At 43.5% G+C, this 27,135-nt stretch overlaps 1 protein-coding gene across 1 annotated transcript in view; it reads left to right on the forward strand.

Moving 5' to 3' along the window:
* The first annotated feature begins 428 nt into the window (after positions 1-428).
* The window catches only part of LOC132403798 (kyphoscoliosis peptidase-like), a 623,242-nt gene continuing 596,535 nt past the window's right edge, over positions 429-27,135 (forward strand). Inside the window, exons 1-4 of the mRNA XM_059987492.1 lie at positions 429-696; positions 2,915-2,956; positions 11,740-11,813; positions 15,859-15,967. Of these exons, the coding sequence (XP_059843475.1) occupies positions 429-696; positions 2,915-2,956; positions 11,740-11,813; positions 15,859-15,967 (493 nt within the window). The remainder of the gene's footprint in view (positions 697-2,914; positions 2,957-11,739; positions 11,814-15,858; positions 15,968-27,135) is intronic.

Consider the following 27,135-nt stretch of genomic DNA (forward strand, 5'->3'; position numbering starts at 1 on the left):
AGAAGCTGGACAAAATTGGATTGTTTTCTTTGGAGCAGCAGAGGCTACAGAGAGATTTGTAAGATTGTGAGAGGCATAGAGTGGACAGGGAGTATTTTTCCCCTGGCTAAGAATGTCTAATTTCAGAGAGTATGCATTGAAGGCGAGGGGCAGGTTCAAGGAGGATGTGAGGAGTAAGATTTTTAAGAGTAAGATTTTAGGAGTAAGATTTTTAAGATGCTTGGTGTTTTTGATTTACATTTTAGCTGGTTCAGCACAACACTGTGGCCCGAAGGGTCTGTTCCTGTGCTGTACTCTTCTGGGTTTTCTGTTCACACTGATGCTTTCTCCACATAAAGCAACTCTTCTAGAATGTTCCTCTTAATAGTTCAGTGGTTCAATTTAATGTCAGAGAATGTATACAATGTAGAACCTCAGACATTGCGTGCATGGGTGTTATCAGCAATAATAAACAGTTCTCAGCAGTCCGCAGCCCGCAAATGTACAAACATACGAATGCATGCATGCAATACAGCTTGCTGTCCCAACGAACCCTGGATGTCAGCACCAATCAGCACCAATCAGCACCAAGCCAACATGGACACCACACTACACCACCTCCGGTGTCTCCTCTCCTGAACTGCTGCAACATGCAAGCCCGCAACTCGAGGCCTAGTCCTTGCTACAACCAGGGCCACACAGCTGTCTCTCTCGCCAGTAAAGAAGGGAAACAGACTTGCAGCATTTTACATTACCAATGTCCAACAGGTCTTACAATCACAAGAGAAACGTCCAAGACAGTCACTGACTATTAAACACATTGACTCTTACACCTTCCTGTAGCCAGCAGTAATGTGGTCCGCACCACGCAGCCCCTCCAGCAACCAGCAGCTCGCTGATGGGGTACACCTGCTGTACTTGTTCTTTATCTCCAGCATTGTCTTACAATCATAAAAAAAGTTTAAAAAAGACAAAAATGTCTTTGGCACACGAGTGAATCTGCAAATGCTGGAAATAAATAAAAACACAAAATGCTGGCAGATCTCAGCAGGCCAGTCAGCATCAATGGGAGGAGGTAGTGACGACATTTCTGGCCGAAACGTCGTCACTACCTCCTCCCATAGATGCTGTCTTGCCTGCTGAGTTCTGCCAGCATTTTGTGTTTTTAAAGGTGTCTTTGGTTGGCTCCTGAGAGACCACTATGTCTGAACATGCTGCCATCTTACCAGAAAAAGGTGATGTCATTAACCCTGATAGAAAGCAGAGAGAAACAAAGTATGTTTTAAATGGTGATGGATCAAAAGCTGCTGATACACAGAATGTTCTTGTACACAGATCATCAATGATCAATCAATTTACATGCAAATAAGGTAGCAATTACAAAAGCAAGTGGTGTGTTAGCCTTTATTATATGAGCAGAGGTGTATTTCTGCAAGTTCTGATGAGTTTTGATGAAGGGTTTTGTCCTAAAACATACTACTTCCATCGATAGATACAGCCTCCAGATCCATTGTATGTTGGTCTTTCTGCAATTATGTCTGGCCCTGACAAGACCATACTTCAGAGTTTCTCTCCCCACCTCAGAGAGGAGATACTTGTACTACAGGAGTGCAGTGAAGGTTCACCAGACTGACTCCTGGATTAACTGCTTTGTCAATTGAGAAGAAGTTAAGCAAAGTGGGCCTGTACTTCCTTAAGTAAAAGGTTGCATCAATGAAGCATACAAGGCTTGAGGGGGTAGTTGCAGAAGGTTTCCTCTATTTGGAGTATTCAGAACCAAGGGTCACCATCTGAGGAATGAGCCCTCAGGACAGAGATAGGAATGGACCTAGAATTCTCCATCCAGGGGAGTTGTGAAAGGTTAGTTGCTGCATATATTCAAGATAGGGTATGCTGGATGTTTACCATGATATCAATCCCATGACAGGAAAAGCATGGGATTCATTGCCAGAACATGAGAGTGGTGCTGAGCTAAATAGTCGGTCATGATCTTATGGAATTATGGAGCAATCACAGGGAACTGAATGACTTCCTGCTGTTTCTCTGTTCTTTATTCATATATACTCTGCCTTCAGTCTGGTCTGGGGATGCTTGATGTTGATAGTAAGATGACCAAGAAAAGAAGGGTGCTCCATTTACAGTCACAACCTGCTCCTGCTCATCCTATAACTAATGCCAAATACGGGGGTGGGAGTTGGTTGGAAAGCCATCAGAATTGAATTGGTGGCCTGGCCTCAACTCCTTGATGTTACTCATAGCTTATGGCTTTATCAAATAATTATTGTCTGAGTGGTTGATCTCAGCATCCCAGCATACTGCAGGTGTGTTATTTACAGTAATAGGGTCTCCATTAATTCTCCCAATAATCAGCAGATACATGGGACATATTTCATGGGTTGCTATTCCCCCAATATAGTTGGTGAAAGGATGGAAAAACCTTTCCTAAGTCTGTTGATAGTGATTGCCACATATCTGATGTTGACAATAATTAGGGTGGTCTCTGTAATGACTGGAATTGAGAAGCACTGTGGGAAGTGCTGCCTCATAGCTCATGACCCAGCTTAGATCCTGACCTCCTCTGTCCTGCGCTCACATCCTCTTTCACTGAAGGCATCGTTACTGGTTGCTGTAAAATGCCCTTAGTGTGTTGGTGAGTGGTGGAATCAGGCAGTGGAGAGGGTGTGATGGGGGCAGAGTATGGAGATAATCAGAATGTAGGAGAATAAAATGGAATTTAGTATAAGATTAATGATTGATGGTTGTTACAGACACAGTGGGCCAAGTGGTCTTTTTCTGCGCTGCATGGTTTGAAGTTGACAAGTCTGCCAAGGATATTTATTATGTAAAATATTTTTAAGCATTCTCTTACATCGTGTTGTTACATGCAATGTCACGAACGTATCCTACAACTGAAAACATAATCTCTATATTGCAGATATTGCTTATGGCCAAAAATATAAGCTGAAAGAAATTAAAGGTGAGCAGAATGGTGTAGTCTCTTCTTCTTTTGTGTCACTTGAGCTCCCTTTTATAGCAATGAGGACAGAGAAGCAAATATCCAATGAAAATATAAAAATAAATCTTGCTGAAAATACAACTCAAAGAGTGAGCTCAGCAGGTTAATGGCCGTCAGTGGCAAGAGTTGGTCTGCTTCTGATGAAGGGACCTGTCATATTATACATCTCTCTCTCCACAGGTACTGTCTGATGTGCTGAGTGTTTTCAGCATTTTCTGCTTCTTTTTCAAGTAGCTCTCTTATTTTCTGCAAAATGATTTAAAGAACCCTAATCTATGTTGAGGGAAGGGGAAAAGTTCACTTGCAACAATCTCAGCAATACAATCTCGGTGTTCTTAAGCTGCAGCACACCAAGGCCCAGGAAATGGATTTCACTCTATGTTGGTGTGCTAAACATGTAAAAATGGATCCCCTGCAAAATGCACAAATTCATATCATGGTTTACATTGAGAACTATAGCCTAGAATAGATTTGTAGCCATTCCCATATTGGAAAGCTGGAAAATGCTACACCTTTCGCTGCCTGTGCCACACTAATCATTGCAAAAGGATTCCAGAGTCTCATGGATCTCTCCTAGTGGCTGCCATAGAGTGAGGAGAAAGGCAGGAAGAGGCTACAGTAACATCCTGTGGGACTTGACATCCTTATATACCGGCCTGTCTGATCAAGTATGAGATGATATAGAAGGTAGAGATCTTAAAGAATAAGTCTGAATTGGTCATGTTAAAAAGGAAGAAATAAGTTATGCTTTGAATACTGAGGCAAGAAAATTCTGTGTTCATTAGTACCTTTATATGATGTCTCACAGAACATCAAACATAGACCTTAAACAACAGTAAAAGGTCTGTGCTGACCAAGATGTCACAACTTCAATTTAAACTGTACATTGTCTACATCCCTCTGTTTCCTATCTGTTCAAGTATCTATCTGAATGCATCTTAAATGTTCAAAGTTTAAAATAATATTTATTATCAGAATACATACACGTCTCCGCATACAACCCTGAGAACCTTTTTTCTGCAGGCATGCTCAAGCAAGTGTATAGAATAGTAACTCTGAACAAGATCAATGAAAGAGCAAGAGCATAGAAGACAACAAACTGTGCAAATGCAAATACAAATAGATAGCAATAAATAATGAAAGCATTAATTAACAAGAAAAGATTCCTTAAAGTGAGATGATTGTTTGTGGGAACATCTCGATAGGTGAGTGTAGTTATCCTCTTTTGTTCAAAAGCCTGATGTTTGAGGGGTAGTAGTTGTTCTTGAACCTGGTGGCAAGAGAACCTTCTGCCTGATGGCAGCAGTGAGAAAAGAGCATGGACTGGGTGGTGAGGAATTTTGATGATGGATGCTGCTTTTCTATGGCATCATTTCATATTGATATGCTAAATGGTTGGAGGGCATTACCCATGATGGCTGGGCTGAATCCACTACTTTTTGTAGGATTGTCCATTCAAAGACGTTGGTGTCCCCATATCAGGCTGTGATGCAGCCAGTCGATACCATATACTCTCCACTACACTTCTATAGAAGTTTGTCAAAGTTTTTGATGTCATGCTGAAGCTCTGCATACTTCTGAGGAAGTAGAGGTGCCGTGGTACTTTCTTTGCAATAGTATTTATATGATGGGTCCAGGACAGGTTCTCTGAGATAGTAATACCCAGGAATTTAAAGTTACTGACCTCTGGTTTCCTGCTCCTGAAGTCTACAATCAGTTCCTTGGTCTTGCTGACATTGAGTGAGAGGTTGCTGTTATTACACCACTCAGTCAAATATTCAATCTCCCCCCAGTATGCTGATTCATCACCACTTTGATACAGCCCACAACAGTGGTGTTGTCAGCAAACTTGTATATGGTGTTGGAGCTGTACTTAGCCACACAGTCATAGGTGTAAAGTGAGTAAAGCAGCAGGCTAAGCACACATCCCGGTGGTGCACCTGTGCTGATGGAGATTGCTGAGGAGATGTTTTTGCCAATCCGAACTGATTGTGGTCTACAAGTGAGGAAATCAGGATCCAATTGCACAAGAAGGTATTGAGGCCCAGGTCCTGGAGTTTAGTGTATTATCATGTCTCATTGTTGTTATCGTATCTACATCTACCATTTCCCCTGGCAGTCCCTTCAAGGCAATTACCACTGTCTGTGTCAAAACCTGACAAACAAATCTGTTTTAAATTCTCCCCCCTTACCTTAAAGCTATGCCTTCTGTTATGAGTTTTCTACCCTGGGAAAATTATCTACCTCACCTATACCCCTCATAAATTTACATTGTATCAGGCCACCCATCAGCCTCTGACACTCCAAATAAAACATTCCAAGTTCATCTTTGATGCAAGTTTTTCTTTATAACCAATACTTTTAATCCAAGTAACATCCTGGTAAACATGTTCTGCACTCTCTCCGAAGCCTCCACATCTTTCCTTCATGAGCCTTCCAGAAATGCACTCAATACTCCAATGTGGTCTGAACGTTTAGCTGCAGTATGATTTTCTGACTTAAATACTCAATGCTCTGACCAATGACGGCCAGCATGCTGTCCACCTTCTTTATTAACCAATCTACTTCTGTTACCACGTACAAGGGGGTATGGAATTGGGCCTCAAGATACCACTGTACATCAACACTTCTAAAAGGCCTGCCATTGTGCACTTGGTCTGTTCATGAATGTAGACTGAAGGACATTTGCATAGAGGAGTGAATGGACAAATTTCACAATGGGTACAACATCTGCTCTAGGAAAGTAATCACTAGCCACTAGCACTACCTAAGCCAGGGTAAAACACTTCAGTGCCCAGATTGTTGATGAAACATGGTTGCTAATAGATTTGATTTCTAGGCTACAGTTTGCTTTTGCACCACAGTTAGTAAGTTCTTGCAGACCTGATTCTAACAATGTAAATAAGATTCATGTCTAAATACTGTTAAATGGCATTCAGTACTTGTGTCAGTCATGAGTTCATCCTGTCATAGAATAACAGGAGGTCTTCCATGCCATCAAATGCAATGCAATCCAACTTGAATTATTCCCTGTTTTACACCTGTGACCTGAAAGGTTTATTCCCATCCATCCCAGATCCAATTTCCATTTAAATCACTAATCATTGCTTCCATTACCCTTGAAAGACATTCCTGACATTCACACTTGCCCAAACCCATCTTGCATTCCCCAATCCTTGTACCATCAGCCAACGGTAGCAGCTTTGATTTGACTAGCATTTGAAATTGCCATGACGTTAAATGCCTCTGTCAAATCTCCCCTCAGCCTCCTTCACTTGAAGGGGAGACTTAGTTTCTCCTGTTTAATCTTGCCAAAGACAGACACACTCTATTATTGGTTTCTATGTATTCTCTAGCTCCCTCATCATCCAGGAAGCTCCTTTCCCTCGTGTCTGAATGCACCTAGCCTTTACTTGACACATCTCTATATACACCTCAGCTTCATTGAATCTTCTCCATATTAATGCTTAGTTCCATTTTGTTTTGCCAGATCCCCTCTCATCCCTCTTCCAATTCAGAAGACTGACTTTGTTCCTTGCCCTTCTCTGTTACTAATGGAGTTTTATCAAATAATTTGGAAATTTGACTTTACAAAAACTCTGAAGTGTCTGTACTTCCAGTAATATCCTTTAGTGATTAATTTTATTTTGTTCTCACTCTTCAGATCTATCAGTTTATCTAAATTTGCAGCATACATGTAAGGACACTTAAATCTGCTGAGAAACAGGAAAGAAATGCACTGGGTTAAGAAGTACTAACAATGTAGCACAGTGACTATAACTACAGTAGTGGTTCTAACCCCAGCAGTCTGGATTTGGCCCTGACCTTGGGTGTTGTCTAAGAGGAACTTGCACACTCTCTGTGACTGCATGGGATTCCTTTGGCCCTCTGGTTTTGTGTCAAATCCCAAAGCTGTGCAAGTCGGTAGGTTCATTACCCACTATAAATTGCCCCCAGCGTGCTGATGAGTGAGACAATGTGGAGAAAATAAAAAAATTAGTGCAAAAATGGGTGTGTGATGGTAAGGAACAATGAGAGCCTTCTGAATTGGATGAGGGATGGGAGGGGACTGAGGTGTTTATAGAGCTTTGTCAGGTCAGGCTAGGTACATTCCGACAAGAGAAAAAGCAATGAGAATTGACAGTCAGATGTTACATCAGGAACTATTGCTCTTCTGAAAGGTTTAGAATGAAGGTACTCTCTGCCAATCTAACATATCAAGTAGCACAACTATTAGAAGCACTCTAAGGAAAGACTTAGAATAGCACAAGGAAAAATCGGAAGTCATTCCCATTCCCGAGCCTCATTACATGCTAATTATCACATCCATGTAAAATAGTCGACCAAGCAAAATAGCAACAGGTCAAGAGTGGAAGCATTGTCAGCTAACTGACAGGCTTCTTGGAAAGAGGCATAATCAGCAATGATGAAGTGTATTTCTAGTTCAGCCATACCTTAACGCACCAAGGCTTTGTGCAGTCATAGTGTGAGTATGAAGTCTGTGGGGTTAGAAGGAGTGATAATCCAGCCCTACAAGATCCTTGTTTACACTCGGAGAGCTAATAACAAGCAGATCCCCAAGGATGAAATTTATATGAAGCTACACTGTAAGTGGTAACTCCGTGGTAAAGCATCTCGGACTGATGTCATTAATCCATGTGTGTGAAAGGTTATTAACATTCAGAGTCACACAGATTACACAGGACTGTAATAGTGAGAAGTTTGAACTGGATGTTATGCAGATTCTGGAATGAATAAGTTGGGCAGAAGGGCCTTCCTGTCTCCTGTTTCCTATTCCCCTCCCCCACCCCTCAGTGACTTTTAAACCAAATCAATGAATCAACAGAAGGCTCAGAGAACTCCTCTTGAGTGATGCTTTACTTACTGATGGCGATGCATAATGTAGTGAAGAATCCCTCCACCTGCCCTGCACTTCAGTGCAGTTGTAATACCAATGCTGTCAGCATGGCGATGAATACTTCAGCTAATGACTGTGTTTAAGCTCATACAGCTGAAGAACACCCGGTAAGACACCCCAGGGATCATTCTACACTTGCAAAGCAAATGTCTTGATGGTGCTCATCATACTTCCAATAATCATTTCAAGGTACGTCCATGGACAGTGGGAGGTTTTGCTACCTTCAAGAATTTAATACCAAAGTTAAAGATAGGTGCACTGGAATTTATTTCCTCTCATGGTCTGAGCTGACTGGAGGAAGGGGTAAATAAAGAGGATGCAGGAGGAGGAGACAAGATCAGAAAGCTGTATCTGCCCATGGACTTCACAGATCGTCTCTGGTCCCATTGAAGCACATGGGACTCCTGCGATGCAGCAAGTGCATCTTCACTAGAGAGGCCTGTGACCTACAGTGCTCACAGAGCAGGCAAAGGGAATCAAACTGTGACCCTGTGGACATGTGGCCTAACCTCACATCCACACTCTTGGTCTGAGACCTTGTAGCTGACTGCACATCAACCGGTGATCAAGCAGTGAATTCTGACTGGAAAGCAATCTCATCCTCCTTCTAATCCTTTCAACAAATAAGTTCAATCCATTGCCTCTGTTCTTGATGTCTCCACTAAATGAAATATAGCCTCATTAATCCAAGTTCCTCAATGTTAGCCCATTGCATCTTCCCTCGACCTCTTCTATTCCAATGCAGAACAGCTTGTCTAGTTTTTAACCTGGTTAATTACTTCAGTTCTAAAGGTACCCTTGAAAATCATGTGTCTTCTCCAGAGATATTACCTGCTTGCTGTCACAATGAAGTATACTTCTCTAACCTTACCTAAAACACTTCATGCATATCCTCCCTTTTCTGCTTCTTGATCAATAAATGTAAGCATCTTATGAGCTTTCTTAACCAGCTAAACAATTAACTCTCATGTCTTCCACACTTTCAGGGCACCCATTTACTGGGTTTTCCTTACCTCATTTGCCCTGCACAAAGTGCATTACTACACATCAGTGTGTGTGTTAGAGGACATTTGCCCTTTGCAGTCCATTGACACCTCACGGTTTTCTTCCTTCTACTTAAAGAGCGGGTATTATTTTGACTCAAGTGTGCAGTTATAGCCGAAAAGCAGAGGGAGAGACACTGAAGCAAAGGAACAGTTCACTGATTTTCAATAAGAACTATGCAGAATTAAAGGAAAAACAAAACAGCTGGGCTAATGGGGGTAGAACATAGAAACATAGTGCATTACAGGCCCTTCAGCCCACAATGTTGTGTTGACCGTGTAACCTACTCTAGAAACTGCCTAGAATTTCCCAAGCGCATAGCCCTCTATATTTCTGAGCTCCATGTACCTACCTAAGAGGCCCTATCATATCCACTTCCACCACCGCCACCAACAGTGCATTCCACACACACACCACTCTGTTTGAAAAATTTACCCCTAGGAAAAAGCCTTTGACCATCCACACAATCAATACCTCTCATCATCTTATACACCCCTATCAGGTCCCCTCTCATCCTCCGTCGGTCTAAGGAGAAAAGGCCAAGTTCACAACCTATTCTCATAAGGTACGCTCTGCAATCCAGGCAACATCCTTATGAATCTCCTCTGCACTCTCTCTATATCCTTCCTGAAGTGAGGTGACCAGAACTGAACACAGTACTCCAAGTGGGTTCTGACCAAGGTCTTATACAGCTGTAACATTACCTCGTGGCTCATGGGTGTTAACTAAAACATTGAAACTGAACCAGAGGTGGATAGGTTGTGGAGAAAAAGTCAGGAATCAAAATGTTGAGCACAGTGCAAATAATGTTCCCAGTTGTGTATACTTCAATGGAAGAATTATTGTAGGAAAGGCAGATGAACTCAGGGCATGGATCAATACATGGAATTATGATTTTGTAGCCATTAGTGAGACTTGGGCAAGCAGAAGGGGCAGGACTGGCAGCTCAGTATTCCAAGTCCTGTTGTTTTAGATGTGACAGAGTGGGAGGGATTAAAGAAGTGAGGGGTGACATTACTAGGCATGAAAATGTCATGGCAGTGCTCAGTCAAAACAGAGGCATTATGGGTGGAACAGAGGAATAAGAAATGGGACCATATTACAGACAACCAACAGTCCACAGGATTTAGAGGAACACATTTGTAGAGAGATCGCACTGTTACAAGAAAAGTAAGTTTGTTATAGTAGGTGATTTTAGCTTTCCACATAATGACTGGGACTCCCATAGTGTAAAAGGACAACGAGGGATAGAATTTGCCAGATGTATTCAGGAAAGTTTCCTTAGTCAGTACATAGAAGTCCCAACTAGAAAGAGTGAGATACTAGATCTCCTATTAGGGAATGAGACAGGGCAGGTGACGGAAATTTGTGTAGGGGAACACCTTGATCACAGTGCCATTAGTTTCAAAGTAAATATGGAAAAGGATGGGTCAGGTCCGTGGGTTGAGATTCCAAGTTGGAGTAAAGCCAAGTTTGATGGTATCAGAAAGGATCTGGCAAGTGCGGATTGGGACAGGCTGTTTTCTGGCAAGGGTGTACTTGGAAAGTGGGAGGCCTTCGAAAGTGATTTTTTGAGAATACGAAGTTTGTATATGGCTATCAGAATAAAAGATAAAGTAACAGATTTAGGAAATCTTGTTTTGCAAGAGATATCAAGCTCCTGGTTCAGAAAAATAAGGAGGTGCAAAGCAAACGTAGGCAGGTAGGAACAAATGGTGTGCTAATGGAGTATGAGAAATGTAAGAGCGCAAATCAGGGGAGATAAAAGAAGGCATGAGGTTGCCCTAGCACACAAGGTGAAGGAGAATCTTAAGGGATTCTACAGATATGTTAAGAGCAAAAGGATTGCAAGGGACAAATGTAGTCTTCTGGAAGATCAGAATGATATTCTATGCATGGAGCCAAAAATGCTGGGGGCAAGCTTGAATTTTTTTTGCATTTGTATTTACGCAGAAGGTGACACAGAGTCTAAAGAAGTGAGGCAACGCAGCAGTGAAGTCCATACAGATTACAGAAGAGGAAGTGTCTGTTTTCTTGAGGCAAAGTGTGGTTAATAAATCCACAGGGCCTGACAAGATGTCCCCTTAGACCCTGTAGGAGGCTAGTGCAGAAATTGCCAGGGCCCTAGCAGAGATATTTAAATTATCCCTAATGACAGGTGAGGTGGTGGAGGACTGGAGGATGGGTAATATTGTTCCGCTGTTTAAGAAAGGCTCTAAAAATAAAACAGGAAATGGTAGGCTGGAGCCCGACATCAGTAATGGGAAAGTAATTGGAAGGTGTTCTAGTGGATCAGATATATGAGTATTTGGATAGACAGGGAGAGTCATCTTGGCTTCGACAGTGGTAGATCATGTCTAACTAATTTTATAGTTTTTCAAGAGAGTTACCAGGAAAGTTGATGAAGGCAAGGCAGTGGATGTTATCTACATCGACTTTAGTAAGGCATTTGACAAGGTTCTGTATGGGAGGTTGATCAAGAAGGTTCAGTCGCTTGGCATTCAAGATGAGGCAGTAAATTGTATTAGACATTGGCTTTATGGGAGAAGCCAGGGAGTGGTAGTAAACGGTTACCTCTCTGACTAGAGGCCTGAGACTAGTGGAGTGCCACAGGGATCGGTGCTGGATCTGTTGTTGTTTGTCATCTATATCAACAACCTGGATAATGATGGCAGAAGACGGTGTATGGTTCTTAGACATTGAAAAGGTTCATAAATGAATCGAATGTTACGTTATCATTATTAAGCAATGACGTAACAAAAGTAATTTCTTTATTTTTCAGATGGCATATACAATCTAAAGTCCATGAAAATGGACTTGTCAGAGTTTGAAGCTCTCGATGCTTATGCTTGCAAGGTAAATATCAAAGGGATTCAGGGATGCTCCTGTGTAACCAAACTCTGCTCTGTAAATCAAATGTCAGAACGTAGCCTGGTTCCTATAAAGCCTCATTCAATACTATGTTCTCAGTAGCCAACTGAAGTAGACATTTTTGCTGCTTACCCTGTGAAAGCATGTTGCTCAGTCAGTCATGCTCTTCTCCTGCAGATTGAATGAACAATATCAGGTCCATTCAGAGCAGGGGTTCCCTCGGTTAATGGTAAGGCTCCATGGTATAAAAAAGGTTTCAATGGGTAAGAGCCAGGGCTAGTAATGAGTGGTAATGAGTGTCCTTGTGGTTTTGGTAGTCATGACGTCAGGCTGGTGATCAGGGAGTAGGACCCACAATAGTCAAGGGTGTGATTGACAGTTGTCAATCGATGGAATCGATGGGATTTAGTGGAAGCTGTGGGAGTTAGTGACTGAAATGTGATCAATTGAAATTTTTTACTCAGGAAAGGGTTGGTGATCGGAGGCCTGATTGAGTTTGTTGGGGAAGGTGGCAGTGGTCAGTGGGTCAGGACTACCTACAATCTCACACGTGTAGATGCTGGGACTTACAGGCCTATGTTGTGGAATACCCTACCAAGCCCACTTTCTCTCATCCAGTAGAAACAGAAAACACTGAAAACAAGCAAGTCAGGCAGCATCTGCACAGGGAGAGAAATGGATTCGTTTTATGGGAACTGATCCCTCTTCATTGTTGCTACCTAACCTGCTGAGCAATTCTGTTCATGGTGCAGAGTTGTTCTCCTCGGTACTGCAGACTAACAGAGGGAGGTGGGAGGAAAGTTGCCACTGGTGGATCTTGCAAGAAGCCTGTGATGTTTCATTCCATTGGATTTTTCTTGCAGAGTGCGTTGAAGTTAGTGCTGTATGACACATTGAGTACATGCTGATTTCACAGCCCAGACATATCCCTCTGTTGCTCTAATCCAAAAGCAAACTGATATGCACAGTAGAAACCACAGAAGATGCTAGAAATTTTAGTTAATCATCTGGTTCCATTGAAGGATTACTGTTCATGTGATTTTTACATTGGTTGTTACTCTTTCATCTTTTCCTACTGATCGTCTTGACAAAGTTCAGATCAGGCTTTCACTTAGCTTTTCTTCTCCCCTATATCAGTCCTGACCTGAGCCGGGAACTCACTGGAATTGATTGCTAAAATCAAACCAGAGCAGAGAACAAGAATTAAATTGTGTAACATGTTAATGAAGCCTAGAATATTGTGTGCAGTTTTGGTCACCTACCTATAGGAAAGGTGTCAATAAAATTAAAAAGTATAGAGAAAATTTACAAGGATAGTTGCTGGGATTTGAGAGCCTGAGTTATAGGTGTAATGCCCTGGGTAAGATTTCTACTGTTATGCAGTGAAGTATTTTTATTTTGGCAGTTTTCTGCAAAAACAGTGTGTGCTGATGGTAAGAGTGTTCTGGCTTTGGCTAAAGATAAGGCGCCATGTTGTCCAACTTAAGAATGTAGTGTCTGCCAGTCAGGGTAGTCTTGGTACGTGTTGTAATTTTCTGCCCAGTGGGATACATTAGAAGATTCCAGAGAGCTGAGCGTGATCACATTTCTGAAGGACAGTAGTCTGGTTTGGGGTCTTCTGTCAGGAACAGGCACAAGGGAAGATGCCCGCAGAATGCTGCCCAAAGGAGAGACCCCATTGTAAGAAGCGTTTCATGCAGATGAACAGTTCCAAGGAGGAAGTGCCAATCCTCCTGAGTTAGCCAGTTTGTTCAAGATAGACTTCGAGGGAAATTCAAACTATGGCTAGTGTCATACACACATAATGTGGGGTCAGAGTGAGTGAGTAAAGCTAAGCACTTGACTACTTCAGAAATGAGCTTTGACATTTATGTGCACATTGGACTGGTTCCATTTTAATGGGCCCTTTTATTGTTTGTTTCTTTTCCTGTTAACTGTTTTATAAGTCTGAATATTAGTAAATATATTTTGTAATTTTATGCTAGTGAATCATCTGTCATTTCTAGGTGACCGATTATTGTGTATAGGGCAATAATTACACAGCATTTACTACAATCAATATTCCTTAATGAGAACATCCCAACCATCCCGTTTGGTTAAACACATCGCATACCAACCCCAGACATGTGTTACTTATGAAAGGTGACCTTCTCACTGCTGAGACATTCACAGAGATAGCTAACAAACCAAGTTTGTACACTAGCCCAGTGAGGGGATTACATAGAGAGAGGTTGAAAAGGTCCTAACCTAACCTTTATTCCCTGGAGCACAGAAGAATGATGAGAAATTTGATAGAGGTATACAAGATTATGTGGGGTATAGATATAAGCAGCCGTTTTGTTCTGAAGTTGGGTGAGGCTAGAGATTAAGTGTAAAAGGTGAAAATTTAAGGGGAACCAGAGAGTGTAATAGGTATGTGGAATGAGGTGCCAGTGGATCAGGCCCAATTTCAACATTTAAGAGAAATTTAGATAAGTACATGGATGGGAGAGAGATGGAGGGTTATAGTCAGTGGGAATAGGCAGAATAACAGTTCAACATGGAATAGATAAGCTGAAGATAAGCAAACATTTCTGTGCTGTGGTGCTCTAGGGCTCTAAGCAATTTTCAAATAGTCTGGTATTGGCTCAAAGAAATGTTTCCTCCATGAAGTTCCAATAAACCAGCACAATTCCCCCTCACTTGTAACATACCCTCTCTGGTTTTCCCCCACTTGGACATTGCCACGTTCCCAGACTCACTATCAAGATGGGCCTTTTACATTCACACAGCAGCTGCCTGTCAAATCAGAATTTCCAAATACAATTAAAAGCTTGCCTTTGCACAGCTCATCCATATCAGATCATTACACTGTACCTTCCTTCAGGTAGTGCAAGAGAAAGCAAGAACAATGCAGAATAAAGTCAGAAACTGGTGGGAACACTCAACATGTTAGGTCTCCTCTTAGGGGTGTGGCATTTTGCAAGGAGTCTGTACATTCCGTTTCCTTGTGGATTTCCTTCGGGTGCACTGGCTTTCTTTCAAAATTGCTGAGATTTCCGAGCCCGTAGGTTGGTCTCATGGGAAAGGACTGTGCTACATCACTCATAAAGCAGTGCGGCTACAGAGAGTGCAGTGAGGTGCAAGAACACGTCAAGGTGGATTGTGAGGTCAGGAGTCCTCACAATTCTCTAGAATTACATATTATCATAGGAGCGTAAATGACAGTAATATCTCTCTGCACTTCCAAACCTTTATTGGATATCTAGACACCCAAACTACCTTCTTTTATCAATGCAATGAGAGAAGACACTCTGCAGACAGGGGAGGGTAATGAAATTATTTTTGTCCTGAACTTGTATTAACTTGGCGCAGCCCCCATAACATCTGAAAGATATCCCAAGCTGAACAATCCATAATGCTACAAACCACTACTGCAGCAGTTCCCAAAGTTTAACGCAGTGTTATGGGTGACAAACATTACTGCCCAGTCCAGGTGGGGCAGTGTAGTCAGCATATGTCCTTCTTCACAAATAGCTGAGTGCTATGATGGGGCTGCCTGTGCGAGCAGGACCAGAAATTGCTGTGATGACAGTGTTGTCTATCCAGGGAAACTGGTTCATTTGGAAGAAACCCAGGGAAAGACGCGAGACCAGTGGTTTAAGTCATTACTGCTTCTAGATTCTGAAGGCTTCACTGCATCTAGAAGTGGAGGCTAAGTACACTAACCCATCCCTACCCATGTCTCCCACCAACCTTGTACACCCATGGTGGCATCCTGCCCCCCATCACCATCTGCTTTTGCCACCCACTGTCCTCCTCACAGAAGAGGAGCACAGTTAAAATTGTGCCAAAAGTTTTCCAGTCATGAGAAGCCAGCTGCCTGGTGACCAGCAAAAGTACCAGAGCTGGTGTGGAGTTAGGGAGAACCTGAAAATATTGAAGCCATTTCACTTGCACTTCACAAATGCCTGCTAGTAGGGTTTTTGAGTGAATAGAAAATTCATCAGACAGATGATGGTAAATAAATCACTACCTCATGTTTGAACAGGTTCCTCCAAGGAGTTCTGTGTCGGCCCTGGTAGAGGACTTACTGCTGTATGCAAGTACAAATCTGGAAAAAATTCGAGCAATATGGATGTGGATCTGTTGCCATATTGGTAAATGTACAGTTAAATTGTCTTAACCGTTCTATAAAGGAGCTATTCACAAACAATGAAATGTGAATTTAACTGCTGGAAGTAACTTTATGAGCACAGCATGTGCCATCAAGCAAAACCAGGTTGCTAGATCCTCAGCAGGGAACTGTACTCAGCTTTGGTCTTCTCTCCTTCAGGAGTATCTCCAAAGGGAACCTAAGCTGACATGTTCTAGCATGCCTTCTTCATGATTACATCAATGTGCTGGCCCCACAATAGATTTTCTGAGATGTTGACACCCAAGAATTTGATTCTGCTCACCTTTTCTACTGCTGACTGGTGTTTGTTCTTCTGACTTCCCCTTCTTGGAGTCCACCATCAACTCCTTAAGTCTTGCTGATGCTGAGTGTAAGATTGTTGTTGTGACACCAGTCACTCTTGTACACCTCCTCATCACTGTCTAAAATTCTGCCAACCGTGGTGTCATCTACAAACTTACAGATGCCATTTGAGCTGGGCTTAGCCACACAGTTATGAATGAAGGGAGAGAAAAGTCTTTAATCTTACATCTTTGAGGAGTGCCTGTGTTGATTGTCAGCAAGGAGATGTCATCACCAATCCATACTGACTGTAGTCTCCCAATGACCGCAGATGTCAAAGATCCATTTGCAGAGGGAAGTGCAGAGATCCAGCTTTAGAGGCTTGTTGATTAATACTGAAAGGATAATAGTGTGGAATAGAAACATAGGAAAGAGGTGTAGGAGTAGGCCATTCAGTATGATCATGGCTGATCATCCAACTCAGAACCCTGTACCTGCTTTCTCTCCATACCCCCTGATCCCTTTAGCCACAAGGGCCATATCTAACTTCCTCTTAAATATAGCCAATGAACTGGCCTCAACTGTTTCCTGTGGCACAAAATTCCACAGATTCACCACTCTCTGTGTGAAGAAGTTTCTCCTCATCTCAGTCCTAAAAGGCTTCCTCTTTATCCTTAAACTGTGACCCCTCATTCTGGACTTCCCCAACATCGGGAACAATCTTCCTGCATCTAGCCTGTCCAATCTCTTTAGAATTTTATACGTTTCAATAAGATCCCCCCTCAATCTTCTAAATTCCAGCGAGTATAAGCCCAGTCGATCCAGTCTTTCTTCATGTGAAAGTCCTGCCATCCCAGGAATCAATCTGGTGAACCTTCTTTGTACTCCCTCTATGGCAAAAATGTCTTTTGTCAGATTAGGGGACCAAAACTGCACACAATACTCCAGGTGTGGTCTCACCAAGGCCTTGTAAAACTGCAGTAGAACCTCCCTGCTCCTGTACTCGAATTCTCTTGCTATGAATGCCAACATACCATTCGCCTTTTTCACCGCCTGCTGTACCTACATGCCCACTTTCAATGACTGGAGTACAATGACACCCAGGTCAGGTTGCACCTCCCCTTTTCCTAATCGGCCTCATTCAGATAATAATCTGTTTTCCTGTTCTTGCCACTAAAGTGGATAACCTCACATTTATCCACATTAAATTGCATCTGCCATTAATTTGCCCACTCACCTAACCTATCCAAGTCACCCTGCATCCTCTTAGCAGCCTCCTCACAGTTAACACTGCCGCCCAGCTTCATGTCATCCGCAAACTTGGAGATGCTGCATTTAATTCCCTCGTCTAAATCATTAATATATATTGTAAACAACTGGGGTCCCAGTACTAAGCCTTGAGACACCCTACTAGTCACCACCTGCCATTCTGAAAAGGTCCCATTTATTCCCACTCTTTGCTTCCTGTCTGCCAACCAATTCTCTATCCACATCAATACCATACCCCCAATACCGTGTGTTTTAAGTTTGCACACTAATCTCCTGTGTGGGACCTTGTCAAAAGCCTTTTGAAAATCCAAATATACCACATCCACTGGTTCTCCCCTATCCACTCTACTAGTTACATCCTCAAAAATTTCTATAAGATTTGTCAGACATGATTTTCCTTTCACAAATCCGTACTGACTGTCCGATAATTTCACTGCTTTCCAAATGTGCTGTTATCACATCTTTGATAATTGACTCTAGCATTTTCCCCACCACCGATGTCAGGCTAACCAGTCTATAATTCCCCGGTCTATAATTTCTCTCTCCCTCCTTTTTTAAAAAGTGGGGTTACATTAGCCACCCTCCAATCCTCAGGAACTAATCCAGAATCTAAAGAGTTTTGAAAAATTACCACTAATGCATCCACTATTTCTTGGGCTACTTCCTTAAGCACTCTGGGATGCAGACCATCTGGCCCTGGGGAGTTATCTGCTTTTAATCCCTTCAATTTACCTAACACCACTTCCCTACTAACATGTATTTCCCTCAATTCCTCCATCTCACTAGACCTTCGGTCCCCTATTATTTCTGGAAGATTAATTATGTCCTCCTTAGTGAAGACAGAACCAAAGTAGTTATTCATTGGTCTGCCATGTCCTTGTTCCCCATGATCAATTCACCTGTTTCTGACTGTAAGGGACCTACATTTGTCTTAGCCAATCTTTTTCTTTTCACATATCTATAAAAACTTTTACAATCAGTTTTTATGTTCCCTGCCAGCTTTCTCTCATAATCTTTTTTCCCTTTCCTAACTAAGCCCTTTGTCCTCCTTTGCTGGACTCTGAATTTCTCCCAGTCCTCAGGTATGCCACTTTTTCTGGCTAATATGTATGTTTCTTCTTTGGACTTGATACTATCCCTAATTTCCCTTGTCAGCCATGGGTGCACTACCTTCCCTGGTTTATTCTTTTACCAAACTGGGATGAACAATTGTTGTAGTTCATCCATGTGATCTTTAAATGCTTGCCATTGCATATCCACCGTCAACCCTTTAAGTATCATTTGCCAGTCTATCTTAGCTAATTCACGTCTCATACCTTCAAAGTTACCCTTCTTTAAGTTCAGCACCTTTGTTTCTGAACTAACTATGTCACTCTCCATCTTAATGAAGAATTCCACCATATTATGGTCACTCTTACCCAAGGGGTCTCGCGCGACAAGATTGCTAACTAACCCTTCCTCATTGCTCAATACCCAGTCTAGAATGGCCTGCTCTCTAGTTGGTTCCTCGACATGTTGGTTCAGAAAACCATCCCGCATACATTCCAAGAAATCCTCTTCCTCAGCACCTTTACCAATTTGGTTCACCATTCTATATGTAGATTGAAGTCACCCATTATAGCTGCTGTTCCTTTATTGCACACATTTCTAATTTCCTGTTTAATGCCATCCCCAACCTCACTACTACTGATAGGTGGCCTGTACACAACTCCCACCAGCATTTTCTGCCCCTTAGTGTTATGCAGTTCTACCCATATCGATTCCACATCCTCCAGGCTGATGTCCTTCCTTTCTGTTGCGTTAATCTCCTCTCCAACCAGCAACACTACCCCACCTCCTTTTCTTCCCTGTCTGTCCCTCCTGAATATTGAATATCTCTGGATGTTGAGCTCCCATCCTTGGTCACCTGGAGCCATGTCTCTGTGATCCCAACTATATCTTATTCATTAATAACTATCTGCACATTCAATTCATCCACCTTGTTACGAATGTTTCCTTGCGTTGACACACAAACCCTTCAGGCTTGTTTTTAAAACACTCTTAGCCCTTACACAATTATGTTGAAAAGTGGCCCTTTTTGATTTTTGCCCTGGATTTGCCTGCCTGCCCCTTTTACTCTTCACCTTACTACTTTTTGCTTCTACCCTCATTTTACACCCCTCTGACTCTCTCCACTTGTTCCCATCCCCCTGCCACATTAGTTCAAATCCTCCTGAACAGCAGGACTTCCTTGACTTATTTCTATTTTCCTCTTCCTCGACCCTAACATCCTGGTTTCCTTCCCCTTGCCAACTCAGTTTAAACTCTCCCTAACATGTATATTAAACAATCCCACCAGGATATTAGTACCCTTTGAGTTCAGGTGTAACCGATCATTTCTGTATAAGTCTTGCCTTCCCCAAAATAGATCCCAGTGATCTAAGAATTTGAAGGCCTGCCCCCTGCACCAGTTACTTCGACACATTCATCTTCTTTAATTCTGCTATTCTTACCATCATTAGCACGTGGCTCAGGCAGTAATCCTGAAATTATTACTCTGGAGGTCCTGCTTTTCAACTTCCTTCCTAGCTCCCAGTAATCTTCCTTCAGGACCTCCTCTCTTTTTCTGTCTATGTCATTGGTACCAACATGTACCAAGACTTCTGGTTGCTCGCCCTCTCTCCTGAGAATACTCTGGACCCGATCCGAGATATCTCGTACCCTGGCACTAGGGAGGCAACACACCATTCGGGTATCCTTGTCGGCTCGCAGAATCTCTTGTCTGTTCCCTTCACGATGGAATCCCCTATAATGACTGCATTTCTCCTTGCTCTCTTGATCACGGCATTGGGCAGAGTGCCAGAGTCCCATTCATTGTGATCTTCCTCTGTCTGGTCAACCTCTCCAACAGTATCTAAAACTATATGTCGATTCCTGAGGGGGACTGTCACGGAGGTGCTGTCAACTATATAGGTACTATCGATCACCTCCTCACTTTCTCTAATAAGCTGAAGGTCATCAAGTTGTTGCTCCAGATCCCTCACACGATCCCTAACGAGCTTCATCTCATTGCATCCGGAGCAGATGTATCCTGAATGCTGAGTTGTAGTCAATAAGGTCATTTTTCTGAATGACGACACAGAACCTGCTGTATTTTATAACAAATTGGTTAATTTCTCTGGCAGCAGTCCTTTAATTTTGTTTTACCAATTACCACAGTGAGAGGTAGAGGGAGATCTGGTTCATGGAAGCTAAAGGGGAAAGATAGATGTGTCTCATAAGAGCTCAAGGGTGAGATAGATGTGGCTCATGTGACTCAGAAGAGAGAGGATGTTCAACTATTGAAAGAATCAATACTGGAAATACTCAACATATTAGGCAGTATCCATGGAGAGAGAACAGTGTTAATGTTTCAGATCAGAGATATCTTATCATACTCTAGGTGTATGCACTCACTAACCAGAAGCATTACTGAATTTGCAAGAAAGTCTGCAGATGCTGAAAATCCATAGCAACAAACACAAAATGCTGTAGGAATGCCAGAGCATTTTTGAAAAAGAGTAAACTGACGACATTTCAGGCAGAGACGAAAGGACTGGGGTGGGAGGAGGGTACCAGAATAGAAGGGTGGGGGCAGGGGAGGTGACAGGTGAAATCAGGTGGGTGGGGAAGTAAAAGGCAGTAAAAGGAAGTAAAAGGCAGGTGACAGGAAATGGAAGTTCAGAGTGGGGAATACAGGAATGGGAGGAGCTATTGATACAAGTTCCCCTTCAGACAGTTCTTCCCTGTTGCTGTAACATGGTTAGGCTCTAATTCTTCGACTCACTGAGCCCTCGCTAGGCAATGATGTGAATTCTACATGGACACTGTCTCCAGCACCTTGCTTTATAAATATGTTACGCACATTCAATGTCTTATGGCTAAAGGATTTTGCATTTTGTTTGCAAGCCAGTGGTGTGGAAAACGAGGAGTCTCCCCACCCCTAACTGGACAACATCCAGTCAGTTGAAAATGTCTTACTCTGCAGTGTTCTTGAAATACAGAAACTGAAGTGGAAAGGAAAACAGTCATATACCCAAATATCTTAAGCAATCACGAGGAAATCTGCAGATGCTGGAAATTCAAGCAACACATACAAAATGCTAAACACAAAGTATCCTGCAGATGCTGTGGTCAAATCAAAACGTACAAAAAAGCTGGATGAACTCAGCAGGTCGGGCAGCATCCGTTGAAATGAGCAGTCAACATTTCAGGCCAAGACCCTTCGTCAGGACTAAAGAAGGGGGGGGCAGGGGCCCTATAAAGAAGGTGAGGGGAGGGTGGAAAACTAGTCAGAGGAAAGATCAAGGGGTGGGGGAGGGGAAGCAGGGAGGGGATAGGCAGGAGAGGTGAAGAAGGAATCTAAGGGGAAAGCTCTATGGGTAGTAGAAGAAGGCAGAATCATGAGAGGTGATAGGCAGCTGGAAGAGGAGGCAGAGTGAAGGTAGGATGGGGGAAGAGAGAGGGAGGGAATTACCAGAAGTTGGAGAATTCGATGATGGTATATGAGATGTTGTTCCTCCAACCGAAGTTTGGCCTTATCATGGCAGTAGAGGAGGCCATCTATGGACATATCCGAATGGGAATGTGAAGCCGAGTTGAAGTGTGTGGCAACCGGGAGATCCTGTCTGTTGTGGTGGATGGAGCAGTCCCCCAATCTGCGTCAGGTCTCGCCGATGTAGAGGAGGCTGCACCGGGAGCACCGGATGCAATAGATTACCCCAACAGACTCACAAGTGAAGTGTTGCCTCACCTGGAAGGACTGTTTGGGGCCCTGAATGGTGGTAAGAGAGGAGGTGTAGGGACAGGTGTAGCACTTACGCTTGCAAGGATAAGTACCAGGTGGGAGATCTGTGGGGAGGGATGTGTGGACCAGGCAGTCACGCAGGAAGCAAACCCTGCGAAAAGCAGAGAGGGGTAGAGAGGGAAAGATGTGCTTAGTGGTGGGGTCCTGTTGAAGGTGGCGGAAGTTGCCAAGGATAATATGCTGGATCCGGAGGCTGGTGGGGTGATAGGTGAGGACAAGGGGGACATGGTCCCTGTTGTGGTGACGGGAGGATGGGTTGAGGGCCGAAGTGCGGGAAATGGAGGAGATGCGGGTGAGGGCATCATTGATGACGGCAGAAGGGAAACCACGATTCTTAAAGAAAGAGGACATTTGGGATGTCCTGCACCCATGCTGAGCTCATCAATTTCATCAACTTTGCCTCTAACTTTCACCCAGCCCTCAAATTCACTTGGTCCATCTCGGACACTTCTCTCCCCTTTCTCGATCTCTCGGTCTCCATCTCTGGAGATAGACTGTTCACTGACATCTTCTATAAACCCACTGACTCTCATAACTACCTTGATTATACCTCTTCCCACCCTGCCAAATGCAAAAATTCTATTCCCTATTCCCAGTTCCTCCGTCTTCGCCGCATCTGCTCCAAGGATGAGGCTTTCCATTCCAGGACATCCCAAATGTCCTCTTTCTTTAAGAATCATAGTTTCCCTTCTGCCATCATCAATGATGCCCTCACCCGCATCTCCTCCATTTCCCGCACTTCGGCCCTCACCCTATCCTCCCGTCACCACAACAGGGACCGTGTCCCCCTTTGTCCTCACCTATCACCTCACCAGCCTCTGGATCCAGCATATTATCCTTCGCAACTTCCGCCACCTTCAAAAGGACCCCACCATTAAGCACATCTTTCCCTCTCTATCCCCTCTGCTTTCCACAGGGATCATTCCCTCCGCAACTACCTGGTCCACACGTCCCTCCCCACAGATCTCCCACCTGGTACTTATCCTTGCAAGCGTAAATGCTACACCTGTCCCTACACCTCCTCTCTTACCACCATTCAGGGCCCCAAACAGTCCTTCCAGGTGAGGCAACACTTCACTTGTGAGTCTGTTGGGGTAATCTATTGCATCTGGTGCTCCCAGTGCAGCCTCCTCTACATCAGCGAGACCCAACACAGATTGGGGGACTGCTCCATCCACCACAACAGACAGGATCTCCCGGTTGCCACCCACTTCAACTCTCCTTCACATTCCCATTCGGATATGTCCATACATGGCCTCCTCTACTGCCATGATGAGGCCAAACTTTGGTTGGAGGAACAACATCTCATATACCGTCTGGGTAGTCTCCACCCCCTTGGTATGAACATCGAATTCTCCAACTTCTGGTAATTTCCTTCCTCTCCCTTCCCCATCCCACCTTCACTGTCTCCTCTTCTAGCTGCCTATTACCTCTCATGACTCTGCCTTCTTCTACTACCCATAGTGCTTTCCCCTTAGATTCCTTCTTCACCTCTCCTGCCTATCCCTTCCCTGCTTCCCCTCCCCCACCCCTTGATCTTTCCTCTGATTAGTTTTCCACCCTCCCTCCACTTTCTTTATAGGGCCCCTGCCCCCTCCTTCTTCAGTCCTGATGAAGGGTCTCAACCCGAAACGTTGACTGCTCATTTCAACGGATGCTGCCCGATCTGCTGATTTCATCCAGCTTTTTTGTACACACAAAATGCTGGTGGAACAGGCCAGGCAGCATCTATAGGGAGAAGCTCCATTGACGTTCTGGGCCGAGACCCTCCGTCAGGACTAACTGAAAGGAAAGATAGGAGGCCTCCTCTACTGTCAAGATGAAGCCACACTCAGGTTGGAGGAACAATACCTTATATACCGGCTGGGTACCCTCTAACCTGATGGCATGAACATTGACTTCTCTAACTTCCGTTAATGCCCCTCCCCTTTTTACCCCATCCCTGATATATTTAGTATTTTTTCCTCTCTCTGCCCATCACTCTCTGTTCTCCATCTCCCTATGGTGCTCTCCTCCCCCTTTCTTTCTCCCTCGGCCTCCCATCCCATGATCCTTTCCCTTCTTTAGCTCTGTATCCCTTTTGCCAATCACCTGCCTCAGCTTCACCCCACCCCCTCCGGTCTTCTCCTATAATTTCGCATTTTCCCCTACCCCTCCTACTTTCAAATCTCTTACTATCTTTCCTGTCAGGGTCTCAGCCCAAAACGTCGACAGCGCTTCTTGATATAGATGCTGCCTGGCCTGCTGCGTACCACCAGCATTTTGTGTGTATCTCAAGCAATGTAGTCCATCAACTGGTGATCCAAACTTGCATTACTCAATCTACCCCAGATGTTGTAACAGCTTTATCTGGATGCTGACTCTGGACTGGGAGTGAGGCACCAAATAATTCCCTAATTAACAGACATTCCCATTGTTAGTTTTCATCATACCACCCCAACTCTTTCTGTTTCTGACTATTCTTTTCCAATAATGAGAATGGGTCTTGGCCTGAAAAGTTGATTCCTCATTTCCTCCATAGAGTTCCTCCACAATTTTATATGTGTTGCTCAAGATTTCCAGCAGCTAAAGGAATTTCATGTTTCCATTTACAAAGCTGTTTTTTGTAAAAATAAATGTTCCAGCTCGCCTGATGCAATAACAGACAATGCCAAGATAACCAGGGTGCACTTCAAAAGCCTTAAAAAGTACAGTGCATAAACAGCCCTTTTGGCCCATCCAGTCAAACCAAACCATTAAACTGCCTACTCCCATTGACCTGCACTGGAGAACATCGCCCTCCATACCCCTACGATCCATGTACCTATCCAAACTTCTCTTAAACATTGAAATCAGGCTCACATGCACCACTTGCACCAGCAGCTTGTTCCACACTCTCAGAACCCTCTGCGTGAAGAAGTTTCCCCTCATGTTCCCCTTAAACATTTCATTTTTCACCCTTAATCCATGACCTCAAGTTGTAGTCCCATCCAACGTGAGTGGAAAAAGCCTGCTGTACCCTCAATTTTGTATACCTCTAAATCTCCCCTCAATCTTCTATGTTCCAAGAAATAAAATCTTAATCGATTCAATCTTTCTTTATAACTCAGGTACTCCAGTCCCAGCAACATCCTTTAAAATTTTCTCTGTTACTCTTTCAACCTTATTTACATGTAACACCTGTGCAGCACCAGTCTTATCGAGTGTGACATGTAGGTTCAAATAGGCCATCAGAAGAATCCAGGTATCGGAAGGAGGCAGTGAAGAGAAACCACACACTTCTGAAAATAAGGTTTTGCTTAGAAGAAAAAACAATACGTACAAAATACTTACATGAGCAAGAACAATTCAAAATTCAAGCATTCTGTTTAGGCTCCAAATAGAACATAGAAAACCTACAGCACAATACAGGCCCTTTGGCCCCCAAAGCCATGCCAAACACGTCCTTACCTTAGAAATTACCAAGAGTTACCCACAGCCCTCTATTTTTCTAAGTTCCATGTAACTATCCAGGAGTCTCCTAAAAGACCCTATCGCTTCCACCTCTGCCACCACCACCGGCAGCCCACTCCACACACTCACCACTCTCTGCGTAAAACACTTATGCCTGACATCTCCCCTGTACCTACTTCCAAGCACCTTAAAACTATGCCCTCTCGTGCTAGCCATTTCAACCCTGGGAGAAAGCCTCTGACTATCCACACGATCAATGCCTCTTGTCATCTTATACACCTCTATCAGGTCACCCCTCATTCTCCATTGCTCCAAGGAAAAAAGGCTGAGTTCACTCAACCTATTTTCATTAGGCATGCTCCTCAATTTAGGCAACATCCATGTAGATCTCTTCTGCACCCTTTCTATGGTTTCCATGTCCTTCCAGTAGTGAGGCAACCAGAACTGAGCACAATCCTCCAAGTGGGGTCTGACCAGGGTCCTTTATAGCTGCAACATTACCTCTCAGCATTACCTCTCAGCTCTTAAACTCAATCCCACAATCGATGAAAGCCAATGCACCATATGCTTTCTTAACCACAGAGTCAACCTGTGGAGCAGTTTTGAGTGTCCTATGGTCTCAGACCCCTAGATCCTTCTGATCCTCCACATTGCCAAGAGTCTTACCATTAATACTATATTCTGCCATCGTATTTGACCTACCAAAATGAACCACTTCACACTTACCTGGGTTGAACTCCATCTGCAACTTCTCAGCCCAGTCCGGCTGTAACCTCTGATAGCCCTCCACACTAACCACAACACCCTCAACCTTTGTGTCATCAGCAAATTTACTAACCTATCCCTCCACTTCCTCATGCAGGTCATTTAAAAAAATCACAAAGAGTGGGGGTCCCTGAACAGATTCCTGAGGCACACCACTGGTCGCCGACCTCCATGCAGAACATGACCCGTCTACAACCACACTTTGCCTTCTGTGGGCAAGCCAGCTCTGGAACCACAAAGCAAGGTCCTCTTGGATCCAATGCCTCCTTACTTTCTCAATAAGCCTTGCATGAGGTACCTTATCAAATGCCTTGCTAAAATCCATCTACTGTTGTACCTTCATCAATCTGTTAAGTCACATCCTCAAAAAATTCAATCAGGCTCGTAAGGCACAACCTACCCTTGACAAAGCCATGCTGACTATTCCTAATCATATTATACCTCTCCAAATGTTCATAAATCTTGCCTCTCAGGATCTTCTCCATCAACTTAGCAACCACTGAAGCAATACTCACCGGTCTATAATTTCTTGAGCTATCTGTACTACTTTTCTCGAAAAAGGGAACAACATTCACAAC

Source organism: Hypanus sabinus, chromosome 2 (assembly GCF_030144855.1).
Source record: "Hypanus sabinus isolate sHypSab1 chromosome 2, sHypSab1.hap1, whole genome shotgun sequence".
NCBI classification, from domain to species: Eukaryota; Metazoa; Chordata; class Chondrichthyes; order Myliobatiformes; family Dasyatidae; genus Hypanus; species Hypanus sabinus.